Source organism: Hibiscus syriacus, unplaced genomic scaffold (genome assembly GCF_006381635.1).
Source record: "Hibiscus syriacus cultivar Baekdansim isolate YM2019G1 unplaced genomic scaffold, ASM638163v2 tig00004004_pilon, whole genome shotgun sequence".
Classification (NCBI taxonomy): Eukaryota; Viridiplantae; Streptophyta; class Magnoliopsida; order Malvales; family Malvaceae; genus Hibiscus; species Hibiscus syriacus.
This window is the reverse complement of record NW_024061991.1, coordinates 532,664-554,538: the sequence shown is the minus strand read 5'-3', so window position 1 is coordinate 554,538 and position 21,875 is coordinate 532,664. Positions and strand designations below refer to the sequence as shown.

The 21,875-nt window shown below is 35.3% G+C and overlaps 1 protein-coding gene and 1 pseudogene across 1 annotated transcript; both read right to left on the bottom strand.

The window, feature by feature from the left end:
• Positions 1-5,015: 5,015 nt before the first annotated feature.
• Positions 5,016-8,914, bottom strand: LOC120186026 (UDP-xylose transporter 3-like). Its single transcript, XM_039190090.1, has 7 exons — positions 8,536-8,914; positions 7,506-7,690; positions 7,207-7,274; positions 6,458-6,590; positions 6,140-6,301; positions 5,576-5,849; positions 5,016-5,442 (listed from the first exon to the last, which is right to left on the bottom strand). The coding sequence occupies exons 1-7, from the start codon at positions 8,654-8,656 to the stop codon at positions 5,321-5,323; spliced, it is 1,065 nt and encodes a 354-aa protein (XP_039046021.1). The 5' UTR covers positions 8,657-8,914; the 3' UTR covers positions 5,016-5,320.
• A 5,425-nt stretch (positions 8,915-14,339) lies between these two features.
• LOC120186015 lies at positions 14,340-21,471 on the bottom strand (annotated as a pseudogene).
• Between the last annotated feature and the right edge of the window lie 404 nt (positions 21,472-21,875).

Below are 21,875 nucleotides of genomic sequence, written 5' to 3'. Positions count from 1 at the left end.
GGACACAAAGGCATTTGTATGTGCTTACATTTTGCATATCATAAGAGAGTTCTAATGCCCGATAAATCTTGCAATTGAATGCATGCAATGTGGTTGCATCATCTTGTACATTTCAGAAAAGTAGACACGTTGAATTGGAATGACAATTTTAAGATTTCTTTTAGAAAAAATGTATAGAGCTATTGATCCCAAAAAAATGTTATTAGTGGATGCCTACTACTCCTATAGCCATGTGTGTCACACATAATTTTTTTATGTCCACTTTTTGTGATTGTTCGTCTTTTTCTCGTAGTTAGATAATTTCATTCTTAATTGATGAGTAAATAAATTATAATAGAAGTATAATTTCAATTTATCAATAAATATTTTTTTCATGTTCAACAAATGATCAATAAATTTAGATTATCAAGGAATCTAGACCAGCTTTATCATATTACTAATCAAGCCAAAAAAACATAAGTAGATGTACATGTTAGTAACTATGGTTTTCATATTACTACAGTAATAACTAGAAACTTGTTTATAAGTTTGCATTTGATAATAATTTTTTTTATTTTTTGTTGAATATATGCCCTAATTAAATATTGAATTGAGAGCTTACACTCCGTTCGAGTTGTTCAATTGGACACATGACATGAGACCATGTCTTATATCTATTACGAATTATTGAGCGACATCCGAGTGTTTGTATGTTGGATTCATATAGTCTATTCTCAGAGCATCTGTTGAGTTAGACAATGTGTATAAAGTTGAAAGGCGAGGAAAGAAAATTATGATTATAGGAGGAAGTACAATGAGTGATTAGCGATTTGGGAGATACATGAGTTTTGATATGATAGTTTCAAGTGATTCAATGACATGATTCATGCAACATGAGAAAACAACGTATTGTCCAATGAGAACAAGCTAGATCTATTCATCAACCCAGTAAAAACATTCATCGATGTAACATCCTCTTCCTCTGATTATTAGGGAAGAGCGAACATTGGCTCGCCATTAGTAGCATAATTAGAACATCACAACATACACCTTATTTTGTTCCACCTATGTTGAGTCTGACACAAGATTATTATACACTAGTACCATTCGATCCGATTTATTTCATACGCATCATATTTGATGGGTGCTCCTCTATCATTATCATTATAACCAATTCATCTAGTCCAACCAATGGTGCCATTTTCTCCAAAAAAAAAATTTATTTATAGTTTTTTGCAGTTCACATTGATAGGATTATTAATCATACACCACTATAATTGTTACTCTTCACATGTCATCCATCATCGTACAAATAGGGGGCAGAAGAATGAACCCGCCTAAATCAACACATGATGTTGACAATGTTATAAATAATACCGATAAAGATGACAAAAAAAAATAATGATGATGCTGATCCTATTGGAAGACAATCAATACAAAAAATATTCATGTGAAATCGCTACCCATCGTACTATAGAACTCATTCACAAAGAAGTCATCTTTGATACAATTTTTATTTTTATTAATATAATAATTTTTTCTTATTGTAATATCGTATTTCAATTACATTTAAGTTTATAATAATTTAAATTCTCTAAATTTATAAAAATTCATTTAAGTTAAATAACTTTAATTTTCTTAAATATCCAACCCCGTTACTTTAATTTTATAATAAAAAATCATATTTTAAAATTGTTTTAATATAATCTTTTGAAAGACGTCGTGACTTTTATGTAGACTAAGATATTCTTAAAATACTAACAGGAAAGACACATAAAACAAAAACATATCTTATCAATAATGTATTCTAAAAGACACATACGGTTAGATATATCTTTATTTTTTTAAGATAAATTACGTATCTTTATTATATGTGTTAGGAAATGATGTTATTTAAAAAATTAATAAAAATGATTATAAATTTTAAAAATAATTTTTTTCAATAATGATATTAAGGTAAAACGCCTGGAACCAGTGGGTATTTTTTTTGTTCAGTTTACTCACTTAATGTCTAATGGTATCATCAATAATTGGAATCCTGACATTTGTGAATGGAGTAAATTAGGTTGGGAGGATCATCATTGCCTCTGCAATACTCGATCCGAATTAGTTGATCAATTGATCGGATACCGATAGTTATACCAAAAATAATTATATTTTATTGTTTTTTAGGACTTTCAATCTAACGGTCCATTTTGCTTTATAAATGTTCCCACTTAAAAAAATTCCTTTCCACAGATAATCCCATACAAAATTTTCTTGGCTTTTAGTAGTGTATATCAAACCACCATGCAATGCATCACATTGGGATGTAGTGTTGTTAAGATTTGTATAACTAAGAGCCGAAGAATCTAGTAAAAATTCACAAGTCACAACTAATTCGAGCATTCAACATACAGTTATATACAAATTCCCTTCCACGGTTATATTTTCAATTTTAAAAAATTATATAAATTTTATGAATTTAAATTTTTAAAGAAAATATATAAATTTTCCAACTTGTTAAAAAAAACAAATATATAATAAGGACAATTTGGTCAAATATACATTTCATAATCTTTTATTCCTTAAACCAAACATGATAATCTTACATTCCTGCTAAACCAACCAAACACAAAATACACATTCTCATAATCCTATTCCTGGTAATCTGTTATCTCACTGGTAATCTTACATTCCGTGAACCAAACGCACCCTAAGAATTTTTATAGATATTATAGTTGACGGTAAAGTATGAGTTACCACAGTTATAAGAAAAATATATCTTTTGATTTGAATAGGGAATTGTTATATATAATTATAAGAAATATATTGATCATCAGTACTTGAAGGTGTCAAGCCTAAGATTATAATTGTTATTTGTAGGTCATCATAAGACGGAATTTGTTGATAATGAGATTGACATAGATCAAATAAATTGGAGAACTCTGGAAATCTTGATAAGCAATGATTTCTCTTGAAGAATTGACCAGGACAACAAATCTGAAACACATAATTAAAAAAAAATTATCGATTAAACCTTAATGTAATTTACAATAATTAGAAAATGGACACGAGGGTCCTATATGTTAGGCTTTGGCTAACAATTGCATATAAAAACAGAAGGAAGTTGCATGGAGTGGATGAGGCTGAAATTTGCTCCACCAATACCTTCAATTTCAGCTTAATTGCCATTGGAACAATAGGAAATCGGTCCACGCATGGTTGGCCTTAGTCCTGAGATGGAGATTTGAGTGTTTTTGAAGAAATAGTTACGCGGGGACAGTGGGAATATGGAGAGACGTGGCTGTTGGGGAAAGGGAAAAGTGTCTGCAACAATCTTTTCATTATGCTTTTGTTGTTTTGCGATTGCAAAGCCAGACTCTCTCCTTTTCACCAGCCAGCAATAGTAGAGGATATGATTACTCAAATTTCACCTCCACCAAATGTGAAACTGAGCTTTCAGTCAAACATGTTTTCAATTATTTATGGCTGCACCCCTCCCCCCATTTCTGATAAATGAAGTGCCGCATAAGCCCTATAATAAATCACTACAAACTATTTGAAGGGATTGTACCCTCTTCAATTGCAAGCCCCGAAAGGACAGCAGATCAACAAAATAATTTGTTTCTCTAAACCATGTAAGACCCATTAGTGTCGCAGTTAGTCAAGATTTTATTTTTATTTGAGGTATATGCATTTTTCATTTTGATTCCCATGTAGACGCTGGTTTAGCATTCAGATAGATGATACCTGCAACGTGCTCAATGTAAAGATTTAAATTGTGGCTGTGATCGTATTTCGGTTGTATTGTGTTTATTACAATTACGAACATTATCAATGTTATTTGCGGTGATTCCAGTAATGTAATAATGATATCGGACATTACCTCTACCACTATAGAGCGGGTGTTATTATGATAACGAACCTCTATTTAAATCCCTGACTCAAGATGTTTCCTACATTATATTATTAACATTTGACGGATTAACTTGACGATGTATACTATATATTTTTTAGAATATGATTAGAAATTGATATTTTAAAGAAGCACATTTAATTTTAGTATATGCATCAAGCAGACGCAATAACACTTCCTTAACTATTTAAAAATTAATATAAATTATATATATATATATATTGTTTGATATAATCATCGGTATCTGATTTATTGATAGACTAGTTCATATCATATACTACATAGGTCTATTATAGGGACAATCCTTCTATTCCAATTAGCTTCATTCTTAATGTCAGAAGTGAAATTTCTGACATTATTTAAAAAATCTAATGTCTTATTAATGTTTTGTCTCACTAAATTAATTGATCCTTTAGTTATAACATCGTATATTTTTTTCAGCAACTTTCATAAAAAAAACATGATATTATATTAAATCTAAACAATTGTAAATTAAATATTAATCTAGAACCAGCTAAAACTAATCTATTATACCACTAAATATAACAGTTTAAATCTAACTTGGACAATTTGACACTCTAAATCTAACTTATTCGAGAGTACCACATTATGCCATCTTTAATTATTGACCGTCAATTAGTTTTGCAATATTCAGGTGTTTTACAACATGCATTAAAGAAGTCGATTACTATTACTTCTAATTTTTAATTATGTTATTTATCAAATATATAATAATAAAAAGATTAATATGAAATAATTTAATATATGTTTATACAACTCTGGTTCTCCTTAACCAAGTTACAAGCATGTTGGGTGTGATTGAATGGTTTCTTTACATGCTGAAAGTTGGTTAAAAAGAGTCAATGTCACTGAATTGTTTGTGTAAATGTTATGCATGCAAGAAACAGAAGAGCTTATGTAATCCGCCAAGGTGATCCGATCTCTTTGGACGGGACAAGCTCCTCGTTGTCCTAGGAAAGAACACGATGAACAAATACTTAATTCAAATAACACCACTACTACCTAGCCCTTCACCATTATAAAAACAAAGGTGATCACAAACTCAAAGTTGGTTAAGGAATTCGATAGCCAGGCGTGCGGATGAAATATCCATAGACAGAGGAAACAAACATGTATCTAAGCATATATCCATTCAGAGTGCATTCCCTTCATTTCTTCAAAAATATAGAATAACTGTAAACACATATAACTTAATTGATGAATTATGCATTCCTTTCCACCCTTCACACTAGCATTCATTCATTCGTTATACAGAACAAGTTGTCATCTCAAAAATAAACTGCCCCAACCCAACCACAACCCCGTTGCTGTTTCTCCGCTCAACACAAAAAATGCCACCCTTACCAGCAACATCTTCATCGCTGGAACACTTTACAATCGCTAATATCTTTCACCGACGAATATAGCAACATTTCCAAGACTTCAGGCTTGGAGGTCCTTGTCTGACTTCCATACAGGAGGAGATTTTGGAACGACACCTTCGCTCAACCTCCCACTTCCATTATCCACGCTAATCAGAACATCGCTTTCACTTTCTTTAACCTAAATTTTTCATCAAAAAGTTGAATGGATCAGCAAATATTACAAGATTTCAAGCAAAACGAGAATCATGTATACAGCAATTTCATAGGCCCTAGGCAAGGTCACTAAAACACACATCTGCATGCAAGGAACTACCTGGCAGTTGTGCTGATACTTCATTAGCCTTCTGCTGCTGGCTCTCAACCACAGAACAATATGAATAAAGGATCATTCCAACTACAGCAATCAAGATCCCCAAAATGTTGCGCCAGTTAAATGGATCACGAAGTAGAATATAACCGAAAGCCAAAACAAGGCATGTTTTTAGATGTCCTAGAACCTGATAGGTGACTGGGGATGTCTTTCCAATTACCATAAATGTACTAAAGTTGACAGAGACAGATATCAGGCATGAAAGTACAATGAAGAACTGCAAAAAAAAAAAAAGATTGCATGTGTAGACAATTAGTCTCCCTCTCTCTCTCTCTCTCCTCTTATTTAGATGTTGGGGCAGGAATTTGTAAGCAATGATTCTTTACCAGCACTTGAGGGGTATACTTGAAAGCAAAAACATTCAGGTTGGTCAAAAGCCCATCCAGGAATGGGCCAATGGTGAACAAAGTTAATGCCTGGTAAGGGCAAGACTGATAGAGAAGTTGGGTTGAAGATACTTTGAACTTCTTCTGAATGGTATTAGTCATTGTAAGCATGATTCTTTACCAGCACTTGAGGGGTATACTTGAAAGCAAAAACATTCAGGTTGGTCAAAAGCCCATCCAGGAATGGGCCAATGGTGAACAAAGTTAATGCCTGGTAAGGGCAAGACTGATAGAGAAGTTGGGTTGAAGATACTTTGAACTTCTTCTGAATGGTATTAGTCATCTAGTAGGAATGAGTTAAGAAATTAGACAATTAATTCAAGACGAACGTATTCATGGAGACCACAGATTTAACAATTCAATTGCTATTCCTAATTATGGAAATAATGACATATAAAACATGAAAATAAATAGCAAATATCATTACAGCGAAGGATACAATTTGAGCTATGCATGTAGTAACAATTGCCAGAACAGAAAGGATGGAACCCAATAAATTGAGCTGAAGATCAGTCACAGTTGCAATTCCAACACCCAGAAGAAGAATGACCAATGAAAGTTGGATATTCCTACTGCAATAGCATATAAATATATCAAAATACAGAATAACCAAAAAATTTCTACTTCAAAAAATAACAGTGGGTATAACCTGCAACTAAAACCACCCTAGCAAATTACAGAACAAGTAAAGATTTCTCCAAAGAGAGGAGTTCAGAAATAGAAGAAATTGTGGGATGTAGCAGTTACAATCAAAGCTAAAAATTGTTTGTCAAATGTAAGCACCAAAATGGCCCCCAAACCAAAAATCCAATCTCTTAGCCCTCCAAAAGATAACTGTTCTATTCTAAGGTTTATTATCTCCAAAAACCACAATTGAAGAGACCAAAATTATAAGAATGTGAAAGAACATCGGAAGGCCTTTTATCTCCTCAGATGTTAAGAGTTGGAACCACGGTATTATCCTACTTTTCAGAATTTAGCATGAAACAGTCACAATCAAAGCTATATCCTTGTTTGTCAACAAGTCAGCACCAGAAAATGGCCCTAAGCCAATAAAAGCAATGTATAACTCTAGCCCTCTAAAAGAAAACTATTCTACTCCCAAGGTTTATTCCCAAAAAAACACATTTATAAGAAGCCCAAAATATAAGAATGTCATACGAAGAAACAAACATGCTCATAACCGACCTGAACTTCTTCCTGAAGAAAAGAGTCTCCAACAGAACAGTGCAGGGGATAATTGCCAGTTTTGTCATCTAAAATATAAAACAAAAGGACCCATTAAGCAATTGGTGCTCCTAATATGCGTGTAAAAATAGGAAGAGCTAAAATTTGAACTCGATATACATAGCACTAACAGATTCCATACCCCCTAGATGCTGTCAGCACAAAGTATCATTCTGTACAAATTATGTTGGAATCAGGCAAAACTTAGACATGACTTAGATATGAATCAAAAGGATAATGACCTGAAAATAAAACTTTACCTGGTAGAAACCAACAGAGTTGAAACCCAAACTAAGATTCAAAAGCCCAATGGATATCCCATTCAATATACCGAAACCCATGACAGCTCTCGCATCAAAAGGTTTATGCTCAAACAATTTCATCCATAAGGCCACATGAAGAGAACAAAATGTGACCAGGAGATGCCAGCTTGTCAAAGTTGTGGCTGTAGAACCCAGACCCAAAATTAGCATAAAGAATAGTAATAAAAGATTAGACATTATTCTAATGATGCTTTTTCAAATTAATCACATGTAATTACGATATACTATCGGCTTAAGTTTTCCATGGTTTATAATTGATGAATATGTGGTAGGATTTATGAGAAGGAGCTTTCCAATCATCTTATTTCAAAATTAGCATGCCACATCATGATAATTGGTATCATGAACTATTTCAAAGCCAGAAGTTGAGATTAGTTTCTCTAGTTATGAAAAATAAGGAAAGATGACACTCCTCATCAAAATGATGCACCAATAACAGCAACTCGGGGCGACATACAAAGGTCAGACAACCTTGCGATAAAATCTAAAAGAAATATAGATACGAAGATCGCAGCAGTGCTAGACACAACACTGTATACTTTAGGTGCTGAACTAAACCATTGTTGTGGGGCATATAATATCAAAGTATAAGAACATCATACAGTATATAATACGCCCCCATTAAAATGAGTAGCAAGGGATGGATTGGAAAGCCAAGCTTTTCTTTCTTAATCAACTGTGAGTAGTTTGATGGCTTAGTGAGGAACTTGAATGATGAATGCAATTGAGTGATGCTTCCACAGAGTAGTTCTTTAGCCACTTTCATGCTCGCACGCATGCGCATACTCATACTCGTACAGATTCAGATTCAGAATAGATTCTAATCAGTGACTTAGCATCGCCTAAGGGATTGATATTTCCAAAGCATAATTATAGTGACGGGATAGCATAATTAATGATACAAGGGGAAAATAGGAAAAAAGAAAAATAAGTAAAAGAGAAGTGAATGAATGAAGTGGAAACTGACCAAAGGTGAAAGCAAGAGTGGAGATAAGAGCCTTGTTGCAAATGACAATGGAGACCGAGGACACCACCGATAAAGTCAAAGCACCTATGGTCCCCAGCTGAAACTTCTGGTTATCACTCATACTTTTCGTTTTATAAGCTACGTATTTCAAACTGTGATCCGGATCTACGTAAATCTCCGACGACTGGGTTGAATTGTCGATGAAATGAAAGTGGATGGAACGAAGAAACCCTAGCCCAGAGCTAGATCTGGAGCTTTAAAGGAAAGTTAAGGAGAGAAGCACTGGCTTGGCTTAAAGGCTGAGACAAGAGCTGATTGGGAGAAGGAGATGAAGAAGGAGACGACGAAGAGTCCGATGATTCGGGAAATCTGAGTAATAGAGACAATTGGGTCTGAGTTGGCTTAGGATATAAATTGGTCGGTGTTATACTATTCTTAACACTTACATAAATGGAAATGACATTTGTTCAAATAAATAAATAAATGGAAATGACAAGTAATAGTCGCTGTAATAGGTAAATAAATTATTGAAAATGCAAAATTACAGACGAGAGAGAGATTTGAGGGCCAAGGCCTACTATCCGGAGGGATTATTTTCTAATTATATAGAAATATGGGAATTTTTTTTATAGTAATTGAAAAATGTAGAATTTAAATGGGTTAAAGATCCAAAGAGCTCCTGAATTTTTTGGGGGAAAATAAATTTTTTCATCTAATTAATCTTTTCAATTAAAATTTTAAACTACAAAATTATATTAAATAAGTTATTTGATCAGTTGATGTGGACATGTCATATTAACATCTTTGTCCATCTATTTTAGTTCTTGACTAATTCGAATAGACTCGCATATCACATTAGTTTTGGTGGATGAGTCTCCCATTAGAGATTTTTTGCATACACAATGACTCGAACTCAAAACTTTGCTTAAGTGATATTAAACGGCTTACCACTTGAACTAACATCCATTCACTAGTTGAGTCAATTTTAAGTATTTATTTATTAACCAACCGTTTCTATTCAATAACCTTTTAAATCCAAAATGAAACATTAGACTTTTTAAACTATAACTCTCGGTTTAAATTGGTCACTAAATTTTTTAATATTTCAATTTCATCCCTAAACTATGACTCTCATTCTAAATTAGTTCTTAAACTTTTGAATATTTTAATTTCATCCATAAATTATGACCTTTTTTCTAAATCAGTCCCCAAACATTTGAATATTCTAAATTTATCTCCAAATTAATCCAAATATGTAATTAGTTTCAACCATAGTTTAACCTAAATTTTGTTTTTTTCCAAACATATAATAATATTACTTGGCTTAACAATTTTATTAACAAGGGGTGTGATTAATATATATGTATAGTTTGGGATGAAATTGGAATGTGAAAAAAGCTTGAGGACCAATTTAGAATGAATATCATAGTTTGAGGATGAAATTAAAATATTCAAAAGTTTGAGGACTAATTTAAAATAATAGTCTTAATTTAGGGATGAAATTAGAATATTAAAAGGTTTAGGGACCAGTTTAAAATGACAATCATATTTTGAGACATGTGATGTAATTAACTCGATTTATGTACTATAAAATAAATAAAATCAAAGTAATTAATATATCAAATATTAAAATATTATTATTATTATTATTATTATTATTATGCCTTTAAAATAATATAGTAACCGCTTTTCAATTAAATTGATGCCCAATTAATTATTCAGTACGACTATAATCATATATTATTAGATTGAATAGAAATATAATAGAAGTCTGAATCTACATCGGTCGTTTAGCACGGAGGAAATAAATAAATAAATAATAATAATGAAATCCGTCAGCTAGTCATACGCATCCCTTCATTTTCCAGGTTAGGATTTAAAATATTTCAAATTTAATCCAAAATTAACGAGAATACATGTATAATCCAATTAATGCTCAAATAGGTCCAAATGTTGTTATTATTATAATATAAATAAATAATCCCACCAATTTGGTTTGTCACGAACCAACATCCCTTGGAATATCGTCGTCGTTGTCACAGCCATCTTTTCATCGTCCAAGCTTCCAAGGCCAAACGTATCTGTAGAACAAAGGCTCGGACAGTACTCGGATGACTTCGTGAAAGCTGCAAGGTTTTAATGTGCTGTTCCTGCTGCAAATAGCCTGTTCTATTTGCACCCTCCTCTAGGTTGGTGTTGCATCCCCATACACGAACTGCTAGTTTTCGACATTTCGTAGACGGCTCTCGCGTTACGGTTTACACCACTTATCGACGTCCGTCTTCTGGATGCCTTTCAGTTCCTCTGCTTCCCTCCTTGACTTGTCAAACATATACCAAAAGTTAACAACAGACAGCGTCCAGGCGACTAGGAAGGCACAATGCTATATATATATATATATATATATATACCCACACATATAATAGTATATGGAATAGTAACTATTATCAACAATCTGATTCCATAAGCGATTGGTCTTATATAAGAGGGAAGGATCTTTTTCCAGCAGCTTTGCTGTTAGTCCACTCCTATAACTCTCGAACGATTCATCATCAAGCCCTTCATGCAATGCATTTGTAGCAATTAAAAACAAAGACAAACATCTTCATTAAATAATAACGAAAAGGAAGACGGTTAAGCATGCAAGGAACAGAGCTGTGCATTCTTTATAAGGCTATAATGGAAAAGTAGCAAAGCAGACCAGCATATTAGATAGCCGGCTCAACACTCACCAACAGCTCTTCCAAGTCGTTTACGAAGTTGTCCGTTCTCTCCTGCAAGTAAACCGGGCTATACTTGGAAGATTGAATGCAGAAACAAAAGCCATAAACACGAAAGGTAAAAACTGCAGCTTCACTCAATTTGCACTTGTTCTTTTCCCAATCATCAACACCCATGTTAAATGTACATCAAACACATCACACGTCCCGAAACAGCAGCTTTACACCTCAATTTGCGGAGATGTGTGTACCTTAATTCGGTCATTAGTAGGCAAAAAAGAGTTTGCAATTGCCAAAGTTTTCAGTTGATTATCAGGAACACAAGGTAAGCATACACAATATTATCTTCTAAACACGTTCCTGTCATTTTCATTCTAACCAAAACAAACAAACAAAAAGGGTTAAAGCAAATGAGCACCAATATTCAATCATATTTCGCTACCACCAGCTACTCTATCCATTTAAGCCATTCCCCATATAAACAAATAATAGTAGCTGTTGTTGGACAAAAGCGTTAAATCCGAGAATAATATAGAGAATAAAATAGTGATAAATAATATTTAAATATTATTATGAAAAATTAACGATAAAGAACGAATTTATCATGTCTTAGGATTATTAAAAATTATAACAATCTGAGGTCATAATCACACCTGAGAAGATAAAACAAATAAGATTAAATTCTTTAAAAAATAATATAAAATAAATAGAACAAAAATGCTCTTCTCTTGATTGATCTTTTGATCGGAAACATTTGAGGTTTGTCGCTATACAATTTCCTTAAAACAGATTTTTGGCCACTCCTTTGGTACTCAAGTTCCGTGATCTCCTGTCTTAAGGAAACTGTGTAACGACATACCTGAACTGTTTCCGATCAAAAGATCAATCAAGAGAAGAATGTTTTTGTTCTATTTATTTTATATTATTTTTAAAAAAATTAATCTTGTTTGTTTTATCTTCTCAGGTGTGATTATGACTTCGGATTGTTATAATTTTTAACAATCCTAAGGCATGGTAAACTCGTTCTTTATCGTTAATTTTTTTATAATGATATTTAAATATTATTATCACTATTTTATTCTCTATATTATTCTCCGACTTAACGCTTTTGTCCAACAGCTGTAATAGGCAAATTAGCATGAACTCTGGAGTTAATGAATGGTTAACGTGAAACATTTGGCCTAGAAGTTAAAACTGATGTGATGATCCGCTAAGAACTTTGCATTTTATGACGCCTTTGCTTAGAGCTAATTACCTCATAGTTAACTAGAAAGGAAAAACAAAAGAAAAAGAAAACTTTATTCATATACTATTACTAATCCCCAGTGGATCGATGGACTGGAAAGAATTACGAAACAAGCAATAATATAAAGATTAAATACCAAAAACAATTAGTTCAGCTTTGACAGATTATTGACTAGAGAATAAAATAATATAGCAAGCTTCTATAAGGGGAGGTGAGCTACCCACACAAAAGATGGGTGCTGCTACTCGCAATTAGGGATGAGCAAAACTCGATATCATGTTCACGGAACAGCTTCTCGGAGGCCCTTTTTCTGCCCACTTCAGCTCTGCTTGCTTCACCGTACTTGGTTACCTCCAACAGCAATCCATCTTTCCTGCTCTTTTTATTTACCTATCCAATCACTCATTAAACATCAACGCCTTATTATTATTATTATTCATTTATCTTCTGTGATATCATTTGCACATCCATCCATATATATATATATAAACTAACTTGGGCTGAATCTTCTCCCAGACAGGGCACACACTTTCTGCCGTCTGATATTTCTCCCATGCCAATACATATGCTTTGCCTACAGTACACCCTTCCACAAATCTGCATGTATACTAGTGGCAATCTTGAATTGCTCTAAAACACATAGACGTGCGGTATGTATTTATTTGAATCCTTTAGACTCTTTATGCCATGGGTAATAATACTTACCTGGCATCGATGGCGGGAGATGTATGGAATCCCTGGTCAGCGCCTTTGCCCTCTTTCTGGATAGCTGGAAATCATGCTTAGGACGCTTACATCATCGTAGGCCACGCTTCTTTCCATCCCATGCCTGAAGTCCGTATGAGCTCTCAGACTAGTTGCATGCCTTGGTTGATCACCTATACCGTACTGATGATCCTTCCACGCACGCATGCTTTGGGTATCATGATGAACGGGACGATGGTGATCCATTTCCATGTGTGAATCAAAGTTACTACCGCTATATCCAAGATAGTGTTTATGGTGATTGTTGATCTATTTCAGGCCCCTGTTTAAATCGAGGCTGGGATGACGTGACATGTTAGTTTGATGATTGAACCATTAAATCCTGTTAGCTTGATGATGTGGAATGTTAGTAAAGGGATAAAATTTTAATTTCACCATTAAACTTTAGATGAGATATCATTTTGACACTAAACTTATAAAATATCAATTTAATCCATGAATTCAACCAAAGTCTCCTATCATGGAGCGTCATTCACCATCTGCCAATCACCGCCGACTGCAGTCAACAGCGACTTTTGGACTCTAAAAAAATTCAGTTCACTCCTTTTCACCGGATTCCGTAGCTCCTAACAACACTTAAAGTGGTCTGTCTTGATTTTGCCTGCGCGTATCCCCACGCCTCTCTTTTCTACCGTTTGGGAGATTGAAGGTTCTGGAACTCAGAGGCTGATATTGGTGTACTTTAGCAGCCAAGGGGTTGCTTGAGTTGAGACATACTTTGAAGAAGATTATCAGTCATAATTCAACTGTGAGTTTCTTTGGATGTTTTGCATTTATTACAAGCATACACTCACAACACAAAGTTCTTCATTTCATTGCCCAAATTTAACATTACAACAAATCAGAAAGATTAAAAAAATGATATACAAAAACAAAAGGAAAACCACCCCCAATTAAATTAACCAAAAAAAGTCATCACACTACAGTCTTTCTGACATATTACACAACACCAACACCACTACGCTAACTTTGAGAAGCCATGCAAGCATGCATGGTTGGATGAGGAAACCTTGCTTTTCCACCTTAAAACCACAATGCATCGGCGTTTGGACATCACGGGATCAGCACATTTGAATATTTTTACTTGTTCTTCTCAGAAGATGGTCGGTTCTCTGAGTCTGATTGCCGGACTTCTTCGATCATTCTTACAACTTCATCCATGTTTGGTCGCATGTCCGGTACCTTTGTCACACATGCCATTACAATTTGTAACATCTGGACCATTTCTTCTTCAATGTTTTGGAACCTCATCAACTCAACGTCAAACACCTCGGCTATCCATTCCTCCCTCACCACAGACTGTACCCACCTTGGAAGATCAACCATGTCATCCCTTCTAGGTGATTATAGTGGTGCTTTCCCGGTTAGCATCTCTAGGAGCAAGACACCAAAGCTGTATACATCTGATTTATGTGTATGCTTACGGGTTTCAATCACCTCAGGAGCACGATACCCCACTGTCCGGGGTGGAGTTCTGGGGACATTCATAAGAGGGGTCAAACCCAAATCAGAGATACACCCCTCGTGATCTTGTCCGAGGAGAACATTTGAGGACTTGATATTTCCATGAGTGAACTTTGGACCACCCATAGAATGGATGTGGAAAATTCCTCTGGCAACTACAAGGGAGATTTTTACTCTGGATTCCAGTCTAATGAGTTTCTTCCACCTTCCCTGTCTTATGTTATAAAAATGCTTGAATTAATACATGCATGTTTTCCACAGGCATAAATTACTCTAGAATTTGCTTGAAACTGAAATTAGGAGCAGGAGAGATGGAGTCACGAGGGAAGAAAGAAAGGAAAATATGTACCATGCAAAAGTGTGGATAAGCTACCACCCGGTATATAGTCATAAACCAAGAGCTTCTCATCCTTGGAGTAATAAGCACGGAGTGGGACGACATTTGGATGCTGCCCGACTCTTCCTATAATCTCCATCTACTGCTCGAAATCCTTCTTCCCCACAACCACTTCAACCTTTTCACTACCACTGTTGTCGATTCCTCCAGAACATCCTTGTATGTTGCGCCATAACTACCCTTTCCAATAACTCAACTGAAGCCCTCAATAAATCCTCAAGGTCAAAATTATAAGAACATCATTCAAAGAAAACTAGCTTGTTTTTCTCAGGTTCTTGCACCCCACTCCCAAACCCCTCTTTTGGATTTCACTCATGTCACCACCAGAAGCCTTCCCCTTTAATACACCACTTCCGCCATTATATTTTTTCTTCAGAAGGCGGGATAAGATGATTAAGGCTAAAAGAAATAGCACTACAGACCCTCCAACTGCGATGGCAATGATAACTCCCAAGCTCAGTTTCTTTTTAGAGCTATGTTTATGAGGAAGCACTGATGGGGGTGGAGAAGAAGGAGATGGTGATGGAAAGGGACCGCAGGCTTGTACATGTTGCGGAAGATGGCTATCGGATAGAGCAAAATCACATATGATAATTTGAGAAAATAAAAATGAAGATAAAGAAGACACAAAATTTACGTGGAAAACCCCTAAATAATATAGGGTAAAAACTACGGGCAACGGTAGAAGAATTTTACTATGAGAAAATAAGAATCACAACTTCCTTCGATCTACCAAGGAGAAAACAATGATAATTCTCTCTTGATAAAAAGGAGAAAACAACTCTCAAGAAATTCTCTAAATTCTCTAGTATTGGGGGAAAGCTAGAATGCTTTGGGATGGTTTTGAAGCTAAATGAGCTAGGGTATTTATAGTTGAAGCTGCTTAAGGACTAATCTTACAAATACCCTAAAGTAAAATGACTAAATTGAATTATACCATTTAATATTTAAACAAAAAATTTCCATGCACCTTTCGGTGCATTAATTCATGAAAATAATTTGGCCAACTTGGCCACTTGTTGGATGTTGGCCGACTTTCCAATAATCTCCCACTTGAAGATTTGATTGGAACGATCATATCTTCACACCATTCTTTCTACCTTGTACCTTCATGTTGATTACGTTTCTGACAGGCCACAAGAGGATCGACACCAAGTAAATTTATCGGCATTGATCGCCTTCGTCATGAAATCTGCTATGTTGTCTTTGGTATGGATCTTCTGCATATCTACCGTTCCTTCTTCCACCTTTTCACGAATGAAATTGTACTGAACTTATATGTGTTTTGTCCTTGAATGAAATTTTGGATTCCTTGCTAGATGCAAGGCACTTTGACTGTCACAAAATAGAGAGACATACTCTTGTTTGTGCCCAAGCTCCTCCAATAGCATCTTTAACCAAATTGCTTCTTTACTAGCTTGTGTAACTGCTACATATTCTACTTCTGTTGTGGATGTAGCCACAACTGACTGCAACTTAGAAACCCAGCTTACAACTCCATCAGCAACTTTGAATACATATCCTGTTGTAGATTTGCTTTTATCCAAATCCCCTACATAGTCATAATCGACATACCTATTGATAAGTAAGTTTGATTCTCCATAATATAATGAACATTTGAGGTCCCTTTGATGTATCTCAGGATCCTCTTTATTGTATTCCAATACTCTTTGTCTGGATTCTCCATATACCGACTAACCACTCCCCCAATACTTGTGCAATGTCTGGTCTTGTGCATATCATAGCGAACATTAAACTTCCCACTGCTGATGCATACGGCACTCGAGACATCTTCATCCTCTCATCTTCACTACTAGGACTCATACTGGAGGATACTTTGAAGTTAATAGGAAGAGGGTAGAAATTGACTTACAATCTTGCATGCTGAATCGTGATAAGATCTTCTTCAAGTAATTCTTTTGTGAAAGCCAAATTTTCCTATTACTTCTGTCTCGGTGTATTTGCATCCCTAGAATCTTGTTTGCTGATCCCAAGTCCTTCATTTCAAATTCCCTAGTCAGTTGTGCCTTCAATTCTTCAATATGATATTTGTTGTGTCCTGCAACCAACATGTCATCCACATACAACAACAATATAACAAAATCGTTATCACCAGACCTCTTGAAATAAGCACAAGAGTCTGCATTAAGTCTGTTGTATCCAAGGCACATAATGAAAGAATCATATCTCTTACCAACACCTCGACGTCTGCTTTAGACCGTACAGAGATTTGTTCAACCTACAAACCAAGTTCTTCTTTTCTTTTTCTTCAAAACCTTCAGGCTGGAGCATATAAATCTCTTCTTCAAGATTTCAATGAAGAAAAGTTGTTTTAACATCTAGCTGCTCTAGATGTAAGTTCAATGTAGCACACATTGCCAAAACTACTCGAACTGTTGTTAGTCGAACCACAGGATAAAAAATTTCATTAAAATCAATACCTTCTTTTTGAGCATATCCCTTGACCACCAGTCTTGCACGATACCTCTCAACTTGATTGTCACCATTTCGCTTGATTTTGAAGACCCATTTGTTACCAATTGGCTTCCTTCCTTGTGGTAGTGGCACAAGGTTCCATGTATTATTTTTATGAAGGGCTTCAATTTCCTCTTGCATCGCCATCATCCATAGTGAAGCATCTGAGCTGTTTATTGCCTCATGGTATGTTGATAGCTCACCGTCCTCTGTTAAAAGGCAGTATGCAATATTACCTTCTATAACATAATCTGAGTGCCAATTGGGACGTCTTCTCACACGATCTGATTGACGAGTTGTTGGAGCTTCAGAACTCTCTGGTTCTTGTTCATCATGTGCTAGTTCTTCTTAAGAAGATTGTTCAAACTCCTTTTCCACATGTATATGTGTAGTCTCTGACTTTTCAACGCTATAATCTTCTTATTTTCTTTGTAGCTTATCTTCTACAAAGATAACATCCCTGGTGATGATCATCTTGCGGGCAGTGGGATCCCACTAGCGATACCCCTTTACACCATCAGCATACCCCAAGAATTTGCATTTCCTGGATTTTGGATTCATCTTTGAAATTTCTTGGGAGTTGTACATCACGTATACAATACTTCCAAATACATGGAGATTTGAATAATCAGCTGGTTTACCAGTCCATATCTCTATTGGTGTCTTCAGCTCTATTGCAGATGATGGAGCTTGATTCACCAAATAACAGGCGGTATTAACTGCTTCTGTCCAGAATGATTTTTCTAGGCCTACATCCCTCAACATTGCTCTTGTTATTTCTAACAAGGTTTTGTTTATCCACTCTGTCACTCTATTTTGTTGAGGAGTGTTCGCCACTATGAACTGTCTTTTGATGCATTTTTTCCTGCAAAAGTCATCAAATTCTTCACTTGTATATTCTCCTCCATTATCTTTTATGAAACACTTGATCTTATTTCCAGAATCAAGTTCCACCTGCGCTTTGAAGTTTTTGAAAGTTGAAAACACGTCTGACTTTTTCTTAATAGGGTACACCCAACATCTCTTGGAGTAGTAATCAATAAATGAGACAGTATTTTGCTCCGCCTAGGGATGTAACTGGTGCTTGCCATACGTCAGAGTGAACCAATTCTAGAACACCTTTGCCTCTAGAATTTGACGTATTGAATTTTAACCGGTACTGCTTACTTGTTATGCAATGCTCGCACAAAGGAAGTGATACCTTTGTTAAGCCTGGAAGTAGTTTTTGCTTCACAAGGCTTTCATTCTTTATTCTGACATATGTCCAAGTTTCTGATACCATAACATTACATAATCTGAACTACATAAGGCAACAGAGGCTTCTGCTTCTAGCACAGTCTCTCCCTTCAACATGTACAAGTTTGCTGATATCTTTTTGCCTTTCATCACCACAAGCGCTCCACGGAACACCTTCATGATTCTTTTCTGTGTTTCAATATTGCTTGCATTATTATCCAACAATCCGTAGGATAATAAATTTTTCTTCAAGCCTTTCACGTGCCTCACATCTCGAACAACTTTAATTGTTCCATCATACATCTTCAATTTGATGGTTCTCACGCCAATGATCTCTAAGGCATGATCATTACAACTATATACATATCCTCATGAGACAGATTCATAATGACGGAACCATTCCCTTCTTGAGGTCATGTGATATGTTGCTCCTGAATCAATGAGTCATATATCTGCAAATCTTTTTCTACCTTTCACGATGGTTGACGCTTCACAACATAGAGCATCTCCATCATCTGAAGTGTTTGCGGTATTGCCTTGTGGATTGAAGTTTTTATTTAGACTCTAACAATCATTCTTCAAGTGGCCTTTCTTTCCACAGTTGTAGCACTTTAAATTCTTCTTGCTCCTCGACTTCGATCTACCATGTTTGTGGCTGCTACTTTGGCCACGTTCTGTTGATCTCCCTCTCGTCATTGTCAACGCTTCTGCTTGTTGTAGATTTACTTGTCTGTCTTCCTTGTTCTTGCGTCGATTTTCTTCTTGTAGAACAGCAACTGCAACATCATCGAAGACTAGACTGGTGACATTATTGTTTGTCAAGTTGATGATAAGTTGATCATACGAATCCGGTAGACTTTGAAGTATAAGTTCAGCACATTCTTGTTCTCCTATTTTACAGCTTAAGGATGTAAGCTGAGAAAATAAAGTGTTTAGTGTGTTTAAGTGCTTCGTCACTGAAGTAGATTCTGACATACGGAGTGTGTACAATTTCCTCTTAAGGAAAATTTTATTGTGCAACGATGTGACCTCGTACAGTTTGGTAAGATGATCCCATATTTCCTTAGATGTCTTCTTCTCCTCGATGCTTGATAATACTTCATCTGCTAATGCTAGATGAAAGTTTTCCATATCATTCTCGTCTATTTTGATCCATTTGTTATCATCTGTGAAATTTACCGGCTTTTCACTGATAGCTACTAGACATCATTCTTTCCTCAGGATGGCCTTCATCTTCAATTTCCACAATGAGAAATTTCTCCCATTAAATTTTTCAATATCAAATTTCGTTGTCATAGCTTCTATTACGGATAGCTCCCACTATTTCACTATCATGAATAGTTCTCTGGAACCTTCAAAGAATGGGTAATACCTTTTTACTTTCTTATGTTGTAGGATCCACCTTTTGGTGGCAACCACAAAGACAATAAGTAGATATTACACACTCTAATCTAGCTCGGATACCAATTATTGCGGAAGACGGCTATCGGATAACGCAAAATCGCAACTGATAATTTGAGAAAATAAAAATGAAGATAAAGAAGACACAAAATTTACGTGGAAAACCCCTAAATAATATAGGGTAAAAACCACGGGCAACGGTAGAAGAATTTTACTATGAGAAAATAGGAATTACAACTTTCATCGATCTACCAAGGAGAAAATAATGATAATTCTCTCTTGATAAAAAGGAGAAAACAACTCTCAAGAAACTCTCTAAATTCTCTAGCATTGGGAGAAAGCTAGAATGTTTTGGGATGGTTTTGAAGCCAAATGAGCTAGGGTATTTATAGTTGAAGCTTAAGGACTAATCTTACAAATACCCTAAAGTACAATGACTAAATTAAATTATCCCATTTAACATTTAAACAAAAAATTTCCATGCACCTTTCGGTGCATTAATTCTTGAAAATAATGTGGCCAACTTGGCCACTTGTTGGTTGTTGGCCGACTTTCCAATAGTAGAGGCTGACCACACAATAGGTGGTTTCCTCCAAAGGATGAATTAGGAAATCTTTGAAGGGATATTGGGATTAAACCACTAAGCTGGTTATAGCTTAAATTCAAAAGCTTGAGCATAGTGAGGTTAAGATTAGGTATAGATCCAGAGAGATTGTTGTTCTGAAAGTTCAATCGAGTGAAAGATGTTAGGTTTTGTATTGTTTCTGGAATGTTGCCTGTAAAAGAATTGAATGAAAGATCCAATACGTTGAGTTTGAGGGAAAAGGAAGCAAGAATATCACCAGTGAAGTTATTATGTTGAAGAAATAGGTATTGGAGTGATGGAAGAGTGGTGATATCTGAAGGAAGATCACCATTAAAGCGATTAGATCCATGGCTGAGAGTCCTGAGGGCACTTAGTTTACCAAGAGTGTTGGATGGGATTTGGCCTATAAATCCAACACCAGAGAGCCTGAGGGAAGACACACTAGAATTATCTTGTGAGCAGGTGACGCCAATCCAGGATGTGCATATTGGGTTGGTTGAGCTCCAGTTAAGATTTCGAAGGTGGGGAACGACAGCAAGAAATTCAAGGAGAGCTTGCTTATCAAAGTTGAGATCAGCAATTATTAGAGGAAGAAAAATAGTTATGATAACAAGGGAAGAAAACAATGAACTCATCCAGAACTCCATTGGTTGTTGTTGGCTGTAGGTAATACGACAATGATTATGGTTATAAAAATGCAATATGAGGTCCCAACTGAATTCCTGTTCCAAAGAAAAGACCAGCAAACGTATAAGGAGGCTGTATAAAGTAGAACTCAAATCAATGCTTATAGAAAAGAATGATATGCTACACCATCTGGTTGCAAGAATGAAAAGTACAAAACACAGGACAAGCACATTAACAATTTGAGGTATCTGGAGAAAAGTAAAATAAAGAGCCAAGACTATATCAGATGACCTATTAATTATCTGGTAGAAGCCAACACATCCTCAAGGTCATTGAAATTTATGCTCGGCAGCAGTTACTGAAATTCAAAGTAGCTAAGTAGCTATGTTTTATACTTTTCTCTTTTACAAGGCAGTTGCAGAA